Source organism: Macaca nemestrina, chromosome 1 (genome assembly GCF_043159975.1).
Source record: "Macaca nemestrina isolate mMacNem1 chromosome 1, mMacNem.hap1, whole genome shotgun sequence".
Taxonomy (NCBI): domain Eukaryota; kingdom Metazoa; phylum Chordata; class Mammalia; order Primates; family Cercopithecidae; genus Macaca; species Macaca nemestrina.
Window position 1 is genome coordinate 209,587,875 of NC_092125.1, and position 20,932 is coordinate 209,608,806.

At 45.8% G+C, this 20,932-nt stretch overlaps 1 protein-coding gene across 7 annotated transcripts in view; it reads right to left on the reverse strand.

Annotated features, from left to right (window-relative positions):
* LOC105494450 (NIPA like domain containing 3) overlaps positions 1 to 20,932 on the reverse strand; it is a 60,004-nt gene that overhangs the window by 14,068 nt on the left and 25,004 nt on the right. For all 7 annotated transcript variants that reach the window (XM_071098584.1, XM_071098583.1, XM_024796773.2 and 4 more), the window contains exons 3-9: positions 19,813 to 19,984; positions 16,552 to 16,611; positions 11,865 to 12,010; positions 8,295 to 8,391; positions 5,546 to 5,681; positions 2,851 to 2,939; positions 1,282 to 1,345 (exon numbers count right to left, since the gene is read on the reverse strand). In XM_071098584.1, coding sequence (XP_070954685.1) covers positions 1,282 to 1,345; positions 2,851 to 2,939; positions 5,546 to 5,681; positions 8,295 to 8,391; positions 11,865 to 12,010; positions 16,552 to 16,611; positions 19,813 to 19,984 — 764 coding nt within the window. The remainder of the gene's footprint in view (positions 1 to 1,281; positions 1,346 to 2,850; positions 2,940 to 5,545; positions 5,682 to 8,294; positions 8,392 to 11,864; positions 12,011 to 16,551; positions 16,612 to 19,812; positions 19,985 to 20,932) is intronic.

Below are 20,932 nucleotides of genomic sequence, written 5' to 3' on the forward strand. Positions count from 1 at the left end.
AGTCTGTTCTTTAATTCATGTAAGTTAAATAATACACTATGTACTCTTTTATGTCTGGGTCCTTTCATTTGATAAAATGTTAAGATTCATCTTCTTTTTTTATTTTTTATTTTGATCTCTTTTTGAGATAGAGTCTCACTCTGTTGCCTAGGTTGAAGTCCAGTGGCACTATCTCAGCTCACGCAACCTCCACCTCCCAGGTTCAAGTGATCCTCCTGCCTCAGCCTCCCGAGTAGCTAGGATTACAGGTGCCTGCTACCACACCTGGCTAATTTTTTTCTGTGTCAGCACCTACGGACTGGCCTCAAGTTTTCAAAATGGCAGCATGGCACGCTATTATCTAGATATGGCATAATTTTTTAACACCTGTATTCTACTGCTGAGTATTTCTATTATTTTCTTTCTTTTTTTTTTTTTTTTTGAGATGGAGTTTCGCTCTGTCGCCCGGGCTGGAGTGCAGTGGCCAGATCTCAGCTCACTGCAAGCTCCGCCTCCCGGGTTTACACCATTCTCCTGCCTCAGCCGCCTGTGTAGCTGGGACTACAGGCGCCCACCACCTCGCCCGGCTAGTTTTTTGTATTTTTTAGTAGAGACGGGGTTTCACCGTGTTAGCCAGGATGGTCTTGTCTCCTGACCTCGTGATCCGCCCGTCTCGGCCTCCCAAAGTGCTGGGATTACAGGCTTGAGCCACCACGCCCGGCCTCTATTATTTTCAATTGTTTGCTTATACAACTAATTTAAAAATTAATAAATAGCCCCATACATGTGTCTTTGCATCCCTGTTGAAGCATTTTTTCCAAGATAAATGATTAGAATGGAATACTGTATCAAAAAGTATGCTTGTTTGGATTTTTGTTGCTGTTGTTAAATTTTCCTCCCACATTAAAGTATGCTAACAGTGTGGTAGTGGGCTGGCCTCCTCATCCTCTTGCCAATGTGGAATACTATTAATCCTGTTAGTTTTTGCAAAAGGATGGTATCTCATGTGGCTTCAATATGCATTTCTTAGATCCGAGGTGAGGTTGAGAGACTTTTCATGTGTCAAAATGTGATATTTGAGAAATGCCAAAGAGATTAGAGTCCAAAAGAGAAGAAAGGGGAAGATAAAGCCCTTAGAGGAAGAAAATGCTTACCTCTGGGGAGAAAGCTCCCAAACCCCACAGCTCCTCTGACTCTAAAGGATGGGGCAGCTGTAGCAATAAGAGAGCAATAGAGAGCGGGGCAACCTGCTTGGAATTCTACACACGACATCTTGTGGCTGGCAAGCAGGACAGAACTCACCCCAGTGCAAACATGCAGATGTGCAGCACATCCTCCCCGATGAAGTCCAGGTAAAATATTGCACCTGCAGCAGCAAGTCATAGAAAATACCGCTGAGCTGTTTTCAAGTCACCCATTTGCAAGTCTGTCTAGGATTTGGCTAAGCTCTCTTCCCTTTAGGAAACCAAAACGATCAAAACTTATTATGACCGTGCCTTACAAGAAGAATGGAATAAAAGCCATTTAGGGGATCAGGTTGTCAACTTTTTTCCACCTTAGGCCCCTCTGATCTCCATGTTTCTTAACTTATATTGGGAGATAATATTAGATTCACAAAAATGGTGTAGAGTCCCCATGCACTCTTCCTCCAGCTTTCCCCAGTCATGTCTTCCATAACCACAGTGCATAATCAAAGCAGGAAAACGACAATCAACACTTACTAACTAAACCACAGACCCTCTTTACCAGTTTGTGCCTGCAATCGTCTCCCCTCCATCTTTCTTAAGATGGATAAACAAGGCTTTGTGCTTATGTTGTTAGAGCTTTCTAACCTCGTATGGCCAGTAGATGCCAAGTCTGTGGGTCTACTCCTGTGGTATGGGCGTGGGGTGGGCCTACTGCCTCTGCCCTGAGCCAGCCTTTGTCTGGAATCATCTCACCCACACAGGCCTCCAGCTGTATTCCTGAGCTCCTGATTCCCTGCCTTGACTTGTGTTCTCACTCAACCATGGTGTTTGTGATTCCTTTCAACCTTGACTGGACTTCACGCTTCTTGACCAAGCTTCTTGACCATGACTTAGCTTATGGCTTCTGGCTGCTCTGGGTCAATGCCTCATGGCCCCTGATGCTGCTCACAGCATGAGCCCTGGAAGCTGTGTGCCTTGTGTGTTCCTCCTGTGTAGACAGGAACGGCGGCACCACTTGTCTTAAGTGCTGCGCAGAGAATAGGGCTTTACAGCCAGGCTTTCATCAAAGGAAAGCACTTAGTTCTTACTGGATTTTTTACTCTGAAGATTTTAGTTACCTATTGTGCCATTTAAACAAACAAACAGCTTTATATGATTGCAGCCTCTAAGGCCACTACAGAAAGAAAATGAAGAAAAAATTAGAGGTGAAATAGAGGAAAAGGGGGCTGTAATGCTAATGATCACTTATTGAGCATCGACGATGTTGCAGTGCTATACATATTCATGATCTCTAAAATTATATAGAAGAGATGTGTGGTCACTTAGCCAGTGGGGGGTTGTGGAGTTAGAAGATAGCAAAACTTGTGAAAGTACACACAGTATGACATAGGGCACATTTGGATCATTCCTATTACAATTCTCGGAGGTAAGTGTTATCACTCCCATTTTATGAATGTGGAGCTGAGGCTCAGAGAGGTTAAGTGATGTTTGCAGAGCTGATGTGTGTCTGTGCAGGTGTGGATACAAACCTGGATCTCTCTGTCTGGAAATCCTGCACATTCTCCATGAACCCATACATCACTCTATGGGAAGAACGAGTCAGCGGAATCAGCCTCTCTCCACCCTGGGATAATACCCTGCTGCTAAAGTAGAAGACAGATATCTAGCAACGGACCACCCTTACCTGCTGTGATAGCAATGGTTGTGGACAGAATGTAGCCCACACTGGCAATCAAAGAGGAGTCGTACATCTGTGAGGCTTGACTCAAAAACCTTCAAAACAAAAGCACTCCAGTCAGTGGGCTGTGGAGATGTTGGAAAGGCTAAGAGCTGACAACTGTAGAGTTTGGTTTGAAATATGAAGATGATACATTTAGGAACGTTCCTTGGGTTTCTAAAAATGCCACCCTCATGTTACAGGGCACCGTGTATCCCTGGTCTGGGGTCCATGCTTGATTCCCACTCTTCCCCTAGACACACAGCTAAGGCCCATCCCCATTTCCCAACTGAGCCATGCCATCATGGTCTCACACCTTTGGCCACATGGTTCCTGTCACCTGAAATGCCCTTCTCCTCACCCCCCTGTATCCCCACCCCACTAAAAAGAGCCATTCCTGCATCTCTTATACCCCTGCCCCCAGAAACTCTTACAGCTCTAATCACGTTCTGCCTAGTGTTATAATTATTCTTTTCAACAAAATTTCTTTTTAATTTGAAAATGTGATCACTGCAATAAATATAGGAAAAAGAGAAAATTAGGGTCCTTCCTAATCATTCCATCTATGATAAAAAATACCCCAATTTTGGAAGATATTCTTTGCCCTTTCTCTGCATAGTTGCTTACACCATGCTCACCACTCAATTGCTTTTATTTTTTTACTTCGCTTTGTGGCCTGGGCTGGAGCGCAGTGGCACAGTGATAGCTCACCACAGCCTCTCACTACTGAGCTCAAATGCTCCTCCTGCCTCAGCCTCCTGAGTAGCTGGGATTACAGGTGTGAGCCACTGCATGCAGCTTGGCTGTACTAGTTTGTTCACTGGCTGTCCCCCAGCCAGGGCTGTGAATGCCTGAGGGCAGTGAGTGACTACCCTCACCGTCCCTGGGTGCTGAGCACCCTCAGTGGGCTGCACTGGTTAGTGAATGAGTAGCTCCTTAGGAGTGGGCGGGGGCATCTGAGCCATGTTTGTGACACCTGGAGTGCTCAGCGCAGGGCCTTGGACTGGCAGGGGCTCCCTGGTGTTGACTGCAATTGTTGTAGTGGGACCAAAAATAATAATAACCAAAATAACAATAGCAAGGCCAATAATCATAGAAGCAGCTCATGTTTACTGGGCATTTCCCTAGAGACATTCTCCGTTCTCCTAAGAGCTTCATGTGATTCTCTTAAGTACGGACTGTTGTTCTCATTAGCAGGTGAAGAATCTGAGTCTTGGAGAAGCTGAGTAGGCAGCAGCAGAGCAGAGCGGTGAGGGCATGGGCTGGGGAGCCAGACACCTGGGTTCAGATCTCAGCTCTGCCACTTCCTAGCCTCTTACCCTCTGCCTCAGTTCCTCATATGCAAAGTGGGGATAATATCCTCTATGTCAAAGGAGTGTTGTAAGGACCAAATGAGCTGGTTCCATAAAGCACTGAGAAAAGAGCTGGGCTCACACCAAACACCGGGCCAGCAGCAGCTGCTCCTATGGTCCCTGGAGGCCATGTAGCTGGTGGACCTTGAGTCTGAGCCTGAGCTTTCCAGGCTGAATCAGCCTCGTGTGCTGGTGAGTCCTGTGTACCTACACAGGTTTTGTCACCTACAACATTCCTAGAGCCTCTCCTCTTCCCAGGCCCTCTGTTGGGCTCCAGGACTCAAACGCAAACAAGACACAGGCCCTGTCCTCAGGCTGCTGCCTTTTATTTAACTTCATGCTTAGGAAGAGGAGGGGGTACTTTGCCTTCCACTCAGGAAGATTTGGAGGTGATATATTGAAGGCAAGAAATGACAACTTTTCTTTCCAACCCAGAAGACAAGCAGGTGCGTCCTAGGGATGGCCATGCTTCCGAGGCCCCTGAGATGATCACCTGCCCCAGAGAAGATGGGAAGTAAGTCTGCTCCAACCACAAATTTCTCACATTCTGGCCAGGCGTGGTGGCTCATGCCTGTAATCCCAGTACTTTGGGAGGCCAAGATGGGCAGATCACTTGAGGTTAGGAGTTTGAGACTAGCCTGGCCCACAATGTGAAATCCCATCTCTACTAAAAATATAAAAATTAGCCGGGTGTGGTGGCACACACCTGTAGTCCCAGCTACTTGGGAGGCTGAGGCAGGAGACTCACTTGAACCCCAGAAGCGGAGGTTACAGTGAGCCGAGATGGCACCACTGCACTCCAGCCTGGGCAACAGAATGAGCCTCCATCTCAAAACAAAACAAAACAAAACAAATCTCACATTCTGAGGCAGCAGGGAAAAACCCATCCACTGCTGGCTTCATATTTCTTTTTTTATTTTTTAATTCTTGTGCCTCAGCTTCCTGAGTAGCTAGGACTACAGGCATGTGCCACCATGCCCAGCTAATTTTTTTTTTTTTTTTTTGTATTTTTAATAAAGACAGGATTTTACCATGTTGGCCAGGCTAGTCTCAAACTCCTGGCCTCAAGTGACCCACACACCTCAGCCTCCCAAAGAGCTGGGATTACAGGCGTGGGTCACTGTGCTTCATCTTTTGAGTGACCCTCCAGGTGACAACTCAGCAAATTAGTAGCTCCTCTCTCCACGCTGGATGCCAGGCCCTATGGCATGTTTGGCCCTCCTTGTAGCTTCACGGCATACGTCATCAGGCCCCCAAAAGAGAAGCAGCCTGAATGGTGGGGCCCAGCAGGAAAAGGATTTGTAACTCACGCAGCCTGATAGACGGCGGTTGCCACCATGCACACGAACATCACGTAGAAGATGGGGTAGTCAAGCTGCAGGTTCCCTTGAATGGACAAGACAAGCATCCCGGCCACAGCCTTGACTGTCACCACCGTCATGGAGCCTGCAGATGGGAGACAAGGGCGAGTGGGGAGCCTCAGGGAAATGCAGAGAGTTACGTCCGGAAAGCCAGTCTATAACCCCAAAGGACTTGGGGAGACAGAGGGGAGGGAACAGGAACAGAGTCAAACCGGTAGTTTGCATGGTGACAAACACCGTTTGCACTGGGTCTCGTGTGCACCTCTCCCGTGGACTCCCATGCTCTGTGCTGACTACACCCTAAAGGAGGGAGGAAAGCCAAACTCCTGAAGCGAATCCTAGATGTCACTTCTAAACTGCCAAGCATGGGCAGTAAGTTCAGTTCTCTGAGGCTCAAAGTGCCCAGCACTGTGGCCAAAAGGATCCCTGAGTGGATCAATGAAATCACGAGTCTCATAGCAACCACAGGAAAAAACATGTGCTGTGTAAACAGCTTAGGAGTTGTTGGGTTTTTTAGTGCTCAGTCACTTGTATTTTTTTGTTGTTGTTGTATTTTTTTTTTCCTTTTTGTGGAGAACAAGGTCTCACGATATTGCCTAGGCAGGTCTTGAACTCCTGGACTCAAGCTATCCTCCCACCTCTGTCTCCCTAAGAGCTGGGATTGCAGGCGTGAGCCACTGCACCCGGCTGGTCACTTGTATTTTTAAAAACATTTCTCCAGTGTTTTGGAAGGCACACCCCTGTGCATATGTGCAAACATTTCCAATATGTGTGTACTTATTTTCAAATTAAAGTCATGTGACCCTGTACTTAAATGGTATGCACGTTATAAAATTTGTACAGGAATATAAATTAAAAGGCAGAGAAAAAATGATTGAAGTTCTAATATTCTCTCTGTGTACCCAGCGGAGCATCCTGCTCACCTCCCTGTGGAGACCCTCGCTCTACCCTACTGTTCAGAAATGGCTTCTAACTACAGACCATCAGACTGCCCTGCCAAAGAGGAGTTAGAGACAGCCCCCAAGAGTGGTCCAAGTGAAGTCCTGGTCCCAGCTGCTCTGCTTTGCTTTCCTGTTCTTCAGCTTTGGTTTATTTCGCTTTCTCCTGCCAATACCCACCCCCGCCCACAGTGTCTCTCGGGCTCCTCACCCATTAGGCTACAGTTTCCAAACACTGGCAGCCACTTAAGCACTTGTCATCAGGGAGTCCTCCTTAGTGAGAAGGGGATTGGCCAATGGCCTCAGAACCTTCTGGCCTTCCTACGTAAGAGGAGAGGATGTTTTAGGGCCGTGATCCTTCCCATCCACTTTGAAAACAAAGTCATTGAGGAATGAAGGACTGATTCATGCTATGACATGGGTGAACCTCAGAATCATCATGCTCAGTGAAAGAAGCCAGTCACAACAGGCCACAAAGCATATGACTTTATTTATGAAGGAGTTCAAAAAGGCAAATCTACAGGGACAGAAGGTAGCTTAGTGGTTGCCTGGGGCTGGGAAAAGGGGAACAGGGAGTGACTGCTAATAGGCACAGGATTTCTTTTTGGGGTGACAAAATGTTTTAAAATTAGATTAGGATGATGGCTTCACAACTCAATGAAATACTAAAAACCACTGAATTGTAAACTTTAAACAGGTGAACTTTATGGTATGTAAATTATATCTCAATAGAGCTGTTAAAAAATTAATTAATGAAACCCTGTCTTCAGTGACAGATATCTATTTGGCTGATGGCTTGTGGCCGTGGTAGGGTGCACAGTAGGAAGGTTGGAAGAAAAATGTACATGCACATATTAGGCACCTGTGCACATCTCATTTAACCCCTACTCCCTTCTGTGACTTGGATGTTCTCATACCCCTCTTTAGAGAAGTGGACGGTGCGGCTTAAGGAGCGAGGGTCACTAGCCTGAGGCCTGAGACACAAGACCAGCGTGGCAGCAGGCTCCACCAGCCCTGACACCAGCCTGCTCCTCCACCTCTGTCCGCTTCTCCTTCTCGGAAGGATGGATTCCCCACAGCTCTATTTAGCTATAAAATTATACACAGTTCTAGCCAGGCACAGTGGCTCATGCCTGTAATTCTGGCACTTTGGGAGGCTGAAGCAGGGGGATCACTTGAGGCCAGGAGGTCAAAGCTACTGTGAGCTATGATTGTACCACTGCACTCCAGCCTGGGTGACAGAGTGAGACTGTCTCAAAAAAAAAAAAAGAAAAAAAAGGAAAAATTAATATGCAGTTCCAGCCTCAAGGTGATTCAGGAGCTATCTCTTCCACAGCACCCATCTTTGAATGTAGAATGAATTCCTAAGCTCTGGTAGGTTTTGCATGGATCTTTTCAGGGCCCAATCACTGGGGCGTGTTCTACTTCTGCCATCTCTGAAACAACGTAACTCACCTCATCCTCACTCTGCTTAATTCTTCCTCATTGGAATTGTTATTGCCCAAACTTACATAACCTATGAATTTGGCTAGGTGTTTACTGCTATTTTCTCCCTTTAGATTGGAGGCTCCTGGAGGACAGGAGTTTGTCTCCAGTCAGCAGGGACTCAGCTCCCCAGAGCCACTGATGGAGACAGAACAACCTGAGCCAGTCTCAAGCAGCTTCTGTGTCCAGGGGCCAAAGCTCTGCAAACAAAACCCATATCTCCATTTGGTGCTTCTTGGTGGTGGCAAAACTCAATCATCTAAATGCCAACTTACCGAGTAACGCCACCAAGAGAAGAATCACGACAATGTTGTTGGCGTTCTTCTCCTTGTAGAAGTAGAGCAGCAAGCAGAACAGAATGATCTCCACCAGCTGTGGAAGGCAGCGAGCAGGGGGTCAGTGGGGACCACAGAGGTAGGCGAGACCGGGAGACCCTGGTGGGCTGGGCCATCATCAGAGTTACAGGGTTGAAAGGGAATGACTGAGCTATGAGTCAGCATTTCCCAAACTACTGTTAGACATTCAGGGGAAAAGGGAAACACAGAGTGAATCTCTCTAATCCCTGGCTAGTACTGAGAAGGAATTCCCCGTTGTCCTGAGGCTGAAGCTTTGAGGGTGAGGTGCTGCCCTCATGTCCACTCTTTCTTGGAGGGCCAAGATTCATCAGGCTGAGAAGGTTTCTTCCCACTCCACTGCTCCATGGGTATCCCCATTAAAACAATGGGTCAGTCCAAGAGGGAGACACTTGTTCACCAAGCTCTTTGGTCAAGAATAAGAAGTCAGGTGCGGTGGCTCACTCCTGTAATCCTAGCACTTTGGGAGGCTGAGGCGGGCGGGTCACCTGAAGTCAGGAGTTTGAGACCAGCCTGGCCAACATGGTGAAACCTGGTCTCTACTAAAAATAGAAAAAACAAATTAGCTGGGCGTGGTGGCATCTGCCTGTAATCCTAGCTACCCAGGAGGCTGAGGCAGGAGAATTGCTGAGATCGTGCCACCGCATGCCAGCCTGGGAGACAAAGCGAGGCTCCATCTCAAAGAAAAAAAGAATATGAGTATATACTCCCTGTGCCCCCAGCCAAGCTTCCAGTGTGAGGTTTAACAGAATAGAATGAGGAAGGCATGTGGAGTCAGGGAGACCTGGGTTTGACCTTGGATCTGCCTCTAAACTAGTTGTGTGACCTTGGGTAAGTCACTTAACTTCTCTAAACCTTAGTTAACCCTGTGGGAAATAGAGATAAGAATTCTTTTTAAGGAGTCCATAATCACAGCTTACACTAAATGACGTCTCCTTGTATGCCAGGTAGTATTCTAAGCATTTTATCTACCTTAATCTCACGAAATCAGCACAAGAACTCTAGGAAGCAGGTACTACCACGATCCCGTGCATGACACAGAGAAATTTAAACCTGGACAGTCTGGCTCCCAGGCCCATGCACTTTCCTGCTAGACTACACTGTCTGGAGATGGGCGGCCCAGTGCCTGCTGTTTAGAAGTGCTCTATCAGTAGAAACTTACCATTAGACGACGGCAAGTCCGAGTTTGAGAAGCTCCCCCTCCTCGCGTCGACAACTTGTCCTTGCCACCCCTTAAAAGCCCAGATATTTGCTAACACTTTCCCAAGAAGTTGAGCCAGCCCTAGCACCCAGTGCAACGAAAGCAGAAAACTTTGACAACAGCCTAGTCGCATTTGCCTACCCCAAACCCCTTATCAAAGCTGATTTAGTATAAAAAACAACACAGAAACATTAATGGGCATTTTGAAACATTTAAAACATTCCTTCTAATTAGAGACCACTAAAACACAGCTGCTTTCATTTCCCTCTGTTTCTTCTTTGTCTTTGTTCCAGGGAATCCATATTTTATCGAGTTGTCATTATAGTCAATGCGCAATTTTGGACTGGGCTGTTTTTAGTTACCATAAACAATCTTCATGTTGTGTGAAGTTGTCATAATTATCTTTAATTGCTGCAGAACACTTCATCAAGTGGATGTGCTGCCAGTCATCAACATTCCCAACCACTGTGCCTGCATTTGAGGAGCCCCAATCGTTCAGCCATTCTCCATGATGCTTTTTTTCTTTTTCTTTTTTTTTTGAGACGCGGTCTCACTGTGTCACTCAGGCTGGAGTGCAGTACTGTGATCATGGCTCACTGCAGCTTTGACCTCCAGGGCTCCAGCTATCCTCCCACCTTAACCTCCTTAGTAGCTGGTACTACAGGCACGTGCCAACACACCCGGCTAATTTTTAATTTTTCCTAATAGAGATGGGGTTTTGCCACATTGTCCACACTGGTCATTGTCCACACTTGAACACTATCCAAGTTCCTAGGCTCAAGCAATTCTCCTGCCTCGGCCTCCCAAAGTGCTGGGATTACAGGCGTGAGTCACCACACGTGGCCCATTCTCCATGATTCTAAAATGAACGCGGGAATAGCACTGGATATTATATCATGAGATGGCTGTGCCTCCCAACAGTCCATGAGTTCTGTGGGCATGTCTCATTTATTTTTTATAACCATAGTGTCGAGCACACAGCAGACGCTGAATAAATATTGACTGAATTTGGTTTGGCCAAATCTCTCCAGCTGGCAGCACTGCCTCCTGGTCATGATGAAGTAAGACAACAGAGTCATTCACTGAGCACCTACCACGTTCTGGGTGACTTAAATGCTACTTCCTGGATCTCCCAATAGCAATTCTAAGTCCAGAGATTCTTGCCATTTTACAGAGAGGGAAACAGAGAAGGAAAGCGACTTGGCTAAGGCCACACAGCACTTAGAGGATTGAAGCCCAAGACTTCCTGAGTGAAAGGCCTGTTCTGGGGTAAAGCTTTGCCCAAGGAGGCGGTCTTTTGCTCTGTCACCAACTACATGCCGGGGCTGGCTGCCAGTTGGGAAATGACACAGCCCCCATTTCAGGGGAAGTGATCCTCTGCCTTGTGGATAAACTGAGGAAAAAGGATGTTCCAGGGCCTCTAGACTCAGAGGAAAATAGTGAACACCTTTGTTGGCAGGCCACGGGGAAGGAAGATGGCACCTGAGGCCAGGCGGGCCCAGCCTTCAAATCCAACTCTGCTTTTATGGACTCTGAGCAGGTCAGCTAACCTCTTAGAGCCCTGGTTTTCTCATGCATAAAATAGGAAGAACATTTACTTTATAGGGTTAAGAGAATCTGAGATGATATATAAAAATGTATTTAGCACAGCGCAGGGCATGGAACAAGAACGTACCAATAGCTTTATCAAATACTTTAGATGTTTTCCTTAATCAGTTGATTTATAGGCTTAAAATGGGATAGAACTGGGGCAGAGGACTGAGCTCTGGCAGAGGGGTTAGGAGACAAAGTTTCCCGTGTCTCCTGGGCTCCTACCAGCAGTGTGATACTGGGAAAAAAAATAAAATAACATTCTTAAATTGTTGACAGTTTTAACTTTTTCTTCCCCTTACCATCAAAGTTTGAAATGGTTACTGTAGACATTTTGGATAATTCAGAAAGATGAAGAGGAAATAAGAACTGAGTCATAACATTATCTCCCAGAGCCAACCACTGATGGAATTTGCTTTCCCATCCAGGCCTTCATAGATCTATTACATGACCATATCTATACCCACCTCTAAAAAACAAAACTGGCATCAGACTATATAATGGTTTTGATATTACTCAGGACATAAATACAACAAGCATTTCACCATGAACTGCATACTCTCCAGAAGCACGGTCTTTCATGCTGGTACAATGTGCCACAATTCACAGGACGCCCTATTGCTGGGTATTCATGTTTCTGGTTTCTAGGACTTGATCTCCCTCCTGCCATCTCAGGGGGAAGGACTGGAGGCTTCTCTTACCATGTACAAAAGGAAAGGCCAGCTCACGAGGTGCTTGGTGACATTCTCGCCCGTCATCTTCTCGTGACTGTTGGGTGCAAATGTCACCAGCAGGTAGGTACCCACGACAGCCAAACCGCAGCCAACAAAGGACAAGACGTAGCGCCCTGCGGGGAAGAGAGGCTGTCACGGACTCATTGTAACAACAAGCCCGAGATACAGTACACATTCTCAGCCACGAAAAAACAGGCTTCTCCTGCAACATACCATGACCTGATATTGTTTGTATTTTTGGTTTTTCTTTACTTTAAAAAATAAATGATCTTCCTTAATTTTGTTTAAAAAAAAAAACATTTAATGTAAAAAAAAAAATAAAACAAAACTTTAATGAAGTACAACATGCATACAAAAAGTGCTTGAGGAATTCTCCCAAAGTGAACACACTCATGAAACCAGCTCCCAGATGGAGAAAGAGAACATGAGTCAGATCCTGAAATTTCTTTTGTGGAACTGATCACTCGACCCCACCCTCAGGGTAACACTATCTTGACCTGTAACAGCACTGATAGCTTTTCCTGGCTTTGTGCTTTATATGAATGGACCCATACAGTGTGATCTCTTTTGTATGTATCCACTCAACATGTTTCTGAGATCCATCTGTCTTGTGGGGCACGGTGGCGGTTCATTCGTTCTCACTGTGTACGGTGATCCACTGTGTAAATACAACACAATTTATCCATTCTACTGCTGGGGGGCATTTGAGGAGTCTCCAGCCTGGAGTTATAAAAAATTATGTTGCTGTGAACATTCTCGTACACGTCATTTGAGAAACACATGTATGCATTTCTGTTGAGTATAAAATGAGGGGTGGAATTCCTCCATAGGATATGTGGATGTTCAATTTGGTAGTTAGTGTCAAATGTTTTTCCCAAGTGGTTGTCACAATTTACACTCCCACCAGTAGAGCAAGAGAGTTCTAGTTACATTCTTGTCAACACTTACATTTTGTCTTCTTCATTTTAGCCATGATAGTATTGCACTGTGATTTTAATGCACATTTTATAGGTAACATTTTAAAACTAAAATCACTTTATGGGCAAATAAACCAAAAAAACAAATAAAACAAAACATAAAGGCCAACCTTCAGAGTTCAACATGTACCTTTTAAAAATTACCTCATCCTTTCCCAACTGGTTATGTAACCTAATGTCAAGGGAACTATATAATAACTATATAACTACTATCAATATTCTACTCCACAGACCTGTCAGAGACTGTTAGTGGTCCAGGTGGCATGGCTCTTGTCTCTTCCCTGGAGTCTTGTCACACTCCTATTGAACTCTGTAAGGTTGGTGAAAAGCCTCCAAGGTCCAGCCCAGCCCCAGGCAGCCAAAAAACAGCTGACAGTTCTAAGCCACACTTATGGTGACCACAGGCCTCTGGACTTTTCTGGGATAGAACTAATTTTGCCTATTTCATCCCACTGTCTAGAGAAAATGTGATTCTATGTTAAACGTCTTTTATCTTTATTCTTAGTACTAGGCCTCGTAAATGTAGGAGGTGTTCAAAAAACGGTTGTTCAATGGTTCAATGAATGAATAAGCCACAGTTAAGCTCAACAAAGTAAGTCTGTTATCTAAAGTTTTCTTCGGGCAGGGATGGGTCTTACTCATCTCTACACCTGCAGTGTCCAACACAGGTCTAGCACTGAGTGAATGTTTGCTGAATGTAATGCAACTCCAGGTAAGACAGCCATGTTCAGCTGTGCAGGTTGCTTACTGCACAAGGGCACCTGGCTGAATGGGTGAGATGGGCTGAAATCCAGCCCATGCTCTGCTCATCAAGGCTTGTGCCTACAAAACTACGAATACCCAGAGGGGCCTTCTTTTTCCAAGTCACATAGCGTACTGCTTGCACTAGCATGGCTCTCATCCTAGGACTACCTAGAGTATTCCCAAAGGGATGCAAACTTCTATACTGGTCTTAGAACCAGCGCTAACCCCCCGCCCCATCATTAAGACTACTGAAATTCAGTCTGTCATTTGGTCTTCTTGGCAGTAGCTCCAAAGTCTCTACTTTTTTCTTTTGGCAAAGTTCTGCTTTTTTTTTTTCAGAGTAAAATTCTTTTCTTTTTGGGCCTCTTGGTCCCACCTTGATCTTATTCTATATCAGTGATGCAGAGTGGTCCCCAAACCTGGCTGTATATCCACAACATCTTGGAAATTTTCTCTCCCTGAAGTTCTGTTTTAAAATTTTTCAGGCCGGGCGCGGTGCCTCAAGCCTGTAATCCCAGCACTTTGGGAGGCCGAGGTGGGCGGATCACAAGGTCAGGAGATCGAGACCACAGTGAAACCCCGTCTCTACTAAAAATACAAAAAATTAGCCGGGCACGGTGGCGGGCGCCTGTAGTCCTAGCTACTCAGGAGGCTGAGGCAGGAGAATGGCGTGAACCCAGGAGGCGGAGCTTGCAGTGAGCCGAGAACGTGCCACTGCACTCCAGCCTGGGCAACAGCGTGAGACTCCGTCTCAAAAAAAAAAAATAAATAAATAAAATAAAATAAAATAAAATAAAATTTTTCAGACGTACATTAAAGTTCAAAGAGTTGTATAATGAGTACCCATAGTCCCAACAGCTAGATTCTAAATTGACCTTTCATACTTGTTTTCTCACATATCTATCCATCTCTGTATCCATGCATTAATCCATCTTATTTTTGATGCATTTCAAAGCAACTTGCAGACATCAGTATACACTTCACCCTGGTGAGCTCTGTAAGAATGCCAATGCCCCGGCCCCAGCCCAGAGCTCGGAATCTCTGAGTACAGAGCTTGGGCCACCATCACCTCACTCCTCAATTCCTCAGTATGGCACATAAGGTCTACACATCAGCCAGTCCTCCACGTCTCCCTGATCTCACTCTCACTTTATTCATTACCCTCTGGCTACACAGCCTTACTGAGACTGGACAAACCAAGCTTGTTCCTGCCTCAGATCCTTGCGCCTGTGGCTCCCAGTATGTGGAAAACCCTGCCCACAGACCTGGGGATGGAAATCGCCTTAGCATTAACTGGATCTGGGCTTAAAAATCATCTGCTTGTGTAAATTAGTTCAATGATTGTGGAAGACAGTGTGGTGATTCCTCAAAGTCCTAGAGGCAGAAATACCATTTGACCCAGCAATCCCATTACTGGGTATATACCCAAAGGAATATAAATTGTTCTATTATAAAGATACATGTGCACATACGTTCACTGCAGCACATTCACAATAGCAAAGACACAGAATCAACCTAAATGCCTATCAATGACAGACTGGATAAAGAAAATATGGTAATATACACCATGGAGTACTATGCAGCCAAAAAAAAAGAACAATATCATATCCTTTGCAGGGACATGGATGGAGCTGGAAGCCATTATTCTCAGCAAACTAATGCAGAATGGAAAACCAAATACTGCGTGTCCTCACTTGTAAGTGGGAGCTGAATGATGAGAACATATGGACACATGGTCGGGGACCAACACACACTGGGGCCTGTTGGAGGGTGGGGGTTTGGGGGAGGGAGACCATTAGGAAGAATATCTAATGGATGCTGGGCTTAATACCTAGGTGATGGGATGATCTGTGCAGCAAACCACCATGGCATACGTTGCCTTATGTAACAAACCTGCACATCCTGCACATGTGCCCCTGAAATTAAAATAAAAACTGGGGGGAAAATCACCTCCTCAGAGAGTCTGACCCTGATCAGTCTAGAAAAGTGTTCCCATCTCCCCAGGCCCCAAAAGCATTCAATTTTCTCTGAAAAACTCACTATGACCTAAAATTATTTTATTTAGTTACTTGTTTATTGTTATCTCTTCCCTCCCCCAACACACACACACACATACGACCATAATCTCTGTGGGCAGAAGCCCCATCTATCCTACTGCTGTGTCCCCAGCACCTATAACACAACATGGCACTCAGTAGGTGTTTTGGGGGGAACGCTTCTTCCCAACTCCTTGGGTTTCCATGTGGAGAGACCTCCATTAAAGTGACACTTCTGCCTCTTGCCCTGTTGGTCTACATTTCTCAACTTGGATGGAGCTAATCTACTTAAAAATTAAACATTGGGGCTTTGATCTTTTTTCTTCCTTCTCTGGCCCAAACTATGTGAAGCAATAATTCTTGCTAAGTGTCTCCACTCTGTAAACCCAAGTGTTTCTTGGGGGGACCCACCCAAGGTCTGACTGGGAGCTGGAGGGTCCTGTGGGGAGAGTGCAAGGACATTCCCTTGGCTGCTCACCTAAGCAGCTTCATGCTTTAATCTAGCTCACCTAAAATGCCCTAATCTAGCTTATATTAGGAGTAAAGCATGACTTCTGATCGCCTGTGTTTGACTCCCATTGCTTTAGAACTTGGTCAGGGAGAGAGGGTTTCTTTTATTGGGCCTCTTAAAACCCCAATAATAGATGCTGAAAATTGATCCAATGGGGTGGATAAAAGTCCATTTTCAAAAGCTTCACCAATGATTCTGATGTGTTTCCAGGCTTGAGAACCCCTGATTAAAAACTCCAGCTTTCAGGAGCCTGTTGAGGGCAGAACATAGAACCACAGAGGACAGCAGAAGGCAGATAATCTCTGAATTAGAGTGAACTGGTTTTACAATGTAAAAAAAAAGCATTCATATAAAATTAAGGACACAGTTCAAATCCCTGAACTTACTCAGAAAGTCTTTCGGTTTCCACTTTTCCTTGATGAATATGATTCCTATGATGGCACTAGCTGAAAAATGAAGCACAAAGAAAAGGGAATTGAGGCTGCCGTCAGTGAAAGGGCATCCCTTCTCCCAGGCCCTCTGGGTGGCTCCTTTGCACTGGAACTTGGTACTTCCTAACCTGTCACTCACGCTGCCAAGAGCTTGGTTCCTGTGTGATTCCATCTAGGAAAGGGAGGCTCAGAGAGGAGCCTTCCTTCCTGAGGATTTCCTACAAGGCCAGAAGCATTGAGTACCTGCTGTGTGACAGGCGATTTACACAAGTTATTTCTGGCATGTTCACCCTTGGGGGTGGGTACTCTCATTATTCCTATTTGACAAATGGGGACACTGAAGCTGAGAGAGGTAAAGGGCCCACTCAAGATCATGAAGGTGGTAGGTGAAGGCAAGACTTGAACCCAGGACTGCAGGAGGCTCTTACTTCTTCCACCGTAACACCCACCTCTGACATTTCCCCGGCTCTTTCCTCTTCCTGGTTCTTCCATGTTCACAGATGTACTCAAACACCCTTGGGACTGCCCAAAAGAATAGGGCTGGCAGTCACTGTGAACAGACCTGGATCACTCACTACCCTAGTTCTGCCTCTTCTGGCTGTGTGTCCTTGGATATGTCACTTCACCTGAGTCTCAGTTCTCTAATCTATGAAATACGGTGTTAGATCCAGCTGGCACCAGCTCATAGAATGTTAAATATTTTGTTAAACATTCAGAAAACCATCCGCAGTTTGAAATCAGCCACAGTAGGAGTAATAATGTCTATACCATATAAACTGGCAAGTGCTACAAATCAGGTCTTCCTTTTCTCCTTTCCACCTTTCCATCCCTTTTCTCCATCTCTCCCTCTCCTCTTCTTTTTCTTCTCCTTTGTCTCTCTGAGAGGTGGTTTACCAGCATACCATTGAAAATTACTTTTCTGGGCCGGGCGCGGTGGCTCAAGCCTGTAATCCCAGCACTTTGGGAGGCCGAGGCGGGCGGATCACAAGGTCAGGAGATCGAGACCACAGTGAAACCCCGTCTCTACTAAAAATACAAAAAATTAGCCGGGCGCGGTGGCGGGCGCCTGTAGTCCCAGCTACTCAGGAGGCTGAGGCAGGAGAATGGCGGGAACCCGGGAGGCGGAGCTTGCAGTGAGCCGAGATCGCGCCACTGCACTCCAGCCTGGGCAACAGCGTGAGACTCCGTCTCAAAAAAAAAAAAGAAAATTACTTTTCTGAATGATAGGGGTAATTCAATGATATATGTAAGTCATTTGGCACACAGTCAATCTCAATAACTAAGCTAGTATTATTACTAAAAGTACCTGGAGCAGTGATGGTTAAGTCATAGATATCCAATAAGTGATAATCATTATTATTTTTAATATTACTCCTCACTGGATGACTTCAGAAGCTCTAGGGCCCCTTAATTCCCAGTGGCTGATATCTGAAGTTTTATCATTATAACTTGGCCTCTTTAAAAAAATAAAAGAATTTGGTTATTTGAACCTTATTAAAATTCAAAGACTAATATTTAAAGCACCAGTCACTTAGACACTTATTTCTCATTGGGAAAAAGGTTTGGGAGCCCTCTGGAGATACCTGCAGTGGGCAGAGCAGAGTGATAAGGCTACAGGTATGATCACATAGAGGGGCTGGGGAGTAACATAACAGAAACACAGCAAATGGTCCGGAAGTAAGACAATAGGGACAGGCTGAGACTCTGGCAAACTACTTGCCTCAGCTAAAGACATTCAAATTACATTAAAAAAATACTGTGTGGGAAAAAACACATGCCATGTCTGAGGACCTCATTGACTTTGTAAGCTGTCAGTTCACCAACCCTGGTTAGAAAAAACAGGGCCTTATGACAGGATCGGGGAAAGTAAATAGGTTTCTGCTCCTTTGCCAACTCCTGGTGATTGGTAGTGACTGTTGGAAACACTGAGAATTCTGAGGCCCCATCTCTGCTCTCTGGGAGGGAGTGCCATGATTGATTAATGATCTCTGCCTTGAGCACAGGAAGGGAGGGGCACATAGTTACCATGCATCTGCCATCCCTTGTATAGAAGAGAACCTCTTAACTCAAGGAGGAATAAGACCCAAAATATGACTTTCCCCTTTAAGAGCAGAGGAGAGCATCTGGGCAGAGTAGTGCTTGCCAGTAAAATAGAAAGAAATATTTCAAAGCAAGTTCATTGTCCTGGCTGCTATGCATACAAAAAAGCTATTGTTCACTAATCTACTAACATCTTTTCTTTAAGAAGAAATTCTTTTTTTTCTAATTTTGTTTTGCTTGTGTTCTCATGAACATTAAAGCTCCCTTGTCTTTTAGTTGGTTCAAAAGTTCTGATACACTGGTTCAGTGATTATGGAAATCATAGAAAGCCGGCAGATGCGAAAGTTAATGGCCAGGTGCAGTGGCTTACGATTGTAGTACCAGCACTTTGGGAGGAAAGGCAGGCAGATAGTTTGAGCTCAAGAATTTGAGACCAGCCTGGCCTGGCCCCAAACCCTACAAAAGCTTAATTTGTGTTTGTGCAATCAAAGCTCACTGCAGCCTCAAACTCTAGACTTAAGAGATCCTCCTGTTTCTGTTTCCCAAGTAGCTAGGGCCACAGGTGCACACCACCACGCCCAGCTAATTGTTTTTCTTTCTTTCTTTTTTTTTTTTTTTGTAGAGATGGGGTCTCTCCATGTTGCCCCAGCTGGTCTCAAACTCCTGGCCTCAAGTGATCCTCACACTTCAGCCTCCCAAGTAGCTGGGATTATAGGTACAAGCCACTGCACCCAGTGACAAACTTAATGTATCTTGACGGTGAAAAGATACAGGGGTTAAGGTTTATCTTCCTTCTTCTTTTAGAAATAAAAAGCAATCCTAATAAACTTTCTGAATCTTAAACAGATCCTGGAGCCACACAGCCCAGTTCATATCCCAGCCCTGTTACTCACTAGTGTCATTTGGGGAAAGTAATTTCATTACCCTGTGCCTTAGTTTCCTCATCTGTTAAATGGCGATAACAACACCACCTTCCTCAACAGGTGGCTGGAAGATTAGCAGAATTAATATCTGTAAGCACTTACAGGGCCTGGTGTGTCTGAAGTCCTTTGTATTAGGTTATTACTATCCAAGCTAAAGCTGGTTTGTTCAATGGACACCTTTGATCCTGGCAGTGGCACTCTGGTCACACAGCTGGAAGCACCCCAGGGGAGGGTGGGGCAGCCCTGGTCTTACCTATCACGGAGACTGCGCTGAGGGGCACGATGAGTGACAGCGGTGCGAAAGCGTAGGAGGCGAACACACCCAGCTCACCCAGAAGCATCAGGAACAGGCCCAGCCACCATGTCTTGGTCTTGAAATAGGCCCGGGGATCCTTGCAGCCTGCCAGGCGGATGTGGCAGTACTTCTAGAAACCCAAGAAATAATGTAATTTGCTCATATGTTTGGGGGAAAAAATGCTATGATGTAGTTACCCTAAATCTACCCCCGACTTGAAAATAAATTGGGAAGACTTGTCAGGTTCTTGTGGAGTGCTGACTCACAGAAGAGTAAAACAGTAGGGATCTAAATACTAGACGGTTATTCTAGGACAGTAGTACTCCAACAGGCTGGGAATCCTTATAGGCCCCTGGGAAGCTCTGACAAAATACCCGCCTGGGCCTCATCCTGAGTCAGTCCCAGAGAGGTGTGGGTGAGCCTGAGAACAGGCATTTCTAATGCACGTCACAGGCAATGTGCAGTCTCAGGGTGGGAGCCACAGTCTAAGGATCCCCCGTGGCCTGGCCCTTGGGTCGACCTCCTCCCTTTCTCTGCAGTTTCCAGGATTCCTCATGTTTAGATGCCCAAGTGTACGGCACACTCCTTTCTGTCTACATGGCAGCAGCTCTCACTGGGCAGTTGTGTGGGTATCAGTGGACCTTGCTCTCCCTGGGGTGGTTACGTGGCTCAAGTATGATCAATATTCTTTTTTGGAGAAATGTGAACCTGTGACATGGAAACTGAGGTGGTAACTAACAGGCTAGAAAGTCACATTGACTTAAAGGACCAAGTCTGCCATTTGGGGAGGATCATGATGTGGGCTGCCCAGAGGCAGATAAATAACCAGAGATGCTGCCCTGGAGAAAGAAGAGAATGAATCATTCAAGTAGCTAAGAGACCACATGGTCTCAGCGACACATGGAAACATACACACCCCAGAGCTGAGATGCATAGGGTACAGGTGTGTGCCCATGCGTGTGCCCACAGGGATCACAGTCTCCTGCCTGCTCCAGGGCCAGGGAGAGCAGCCCACTGCAGGCAGAAGCTGGGCAGTGCTGGTGGAGTGAAGCCGGCCAGTGTGCTGTGGGATTCATCC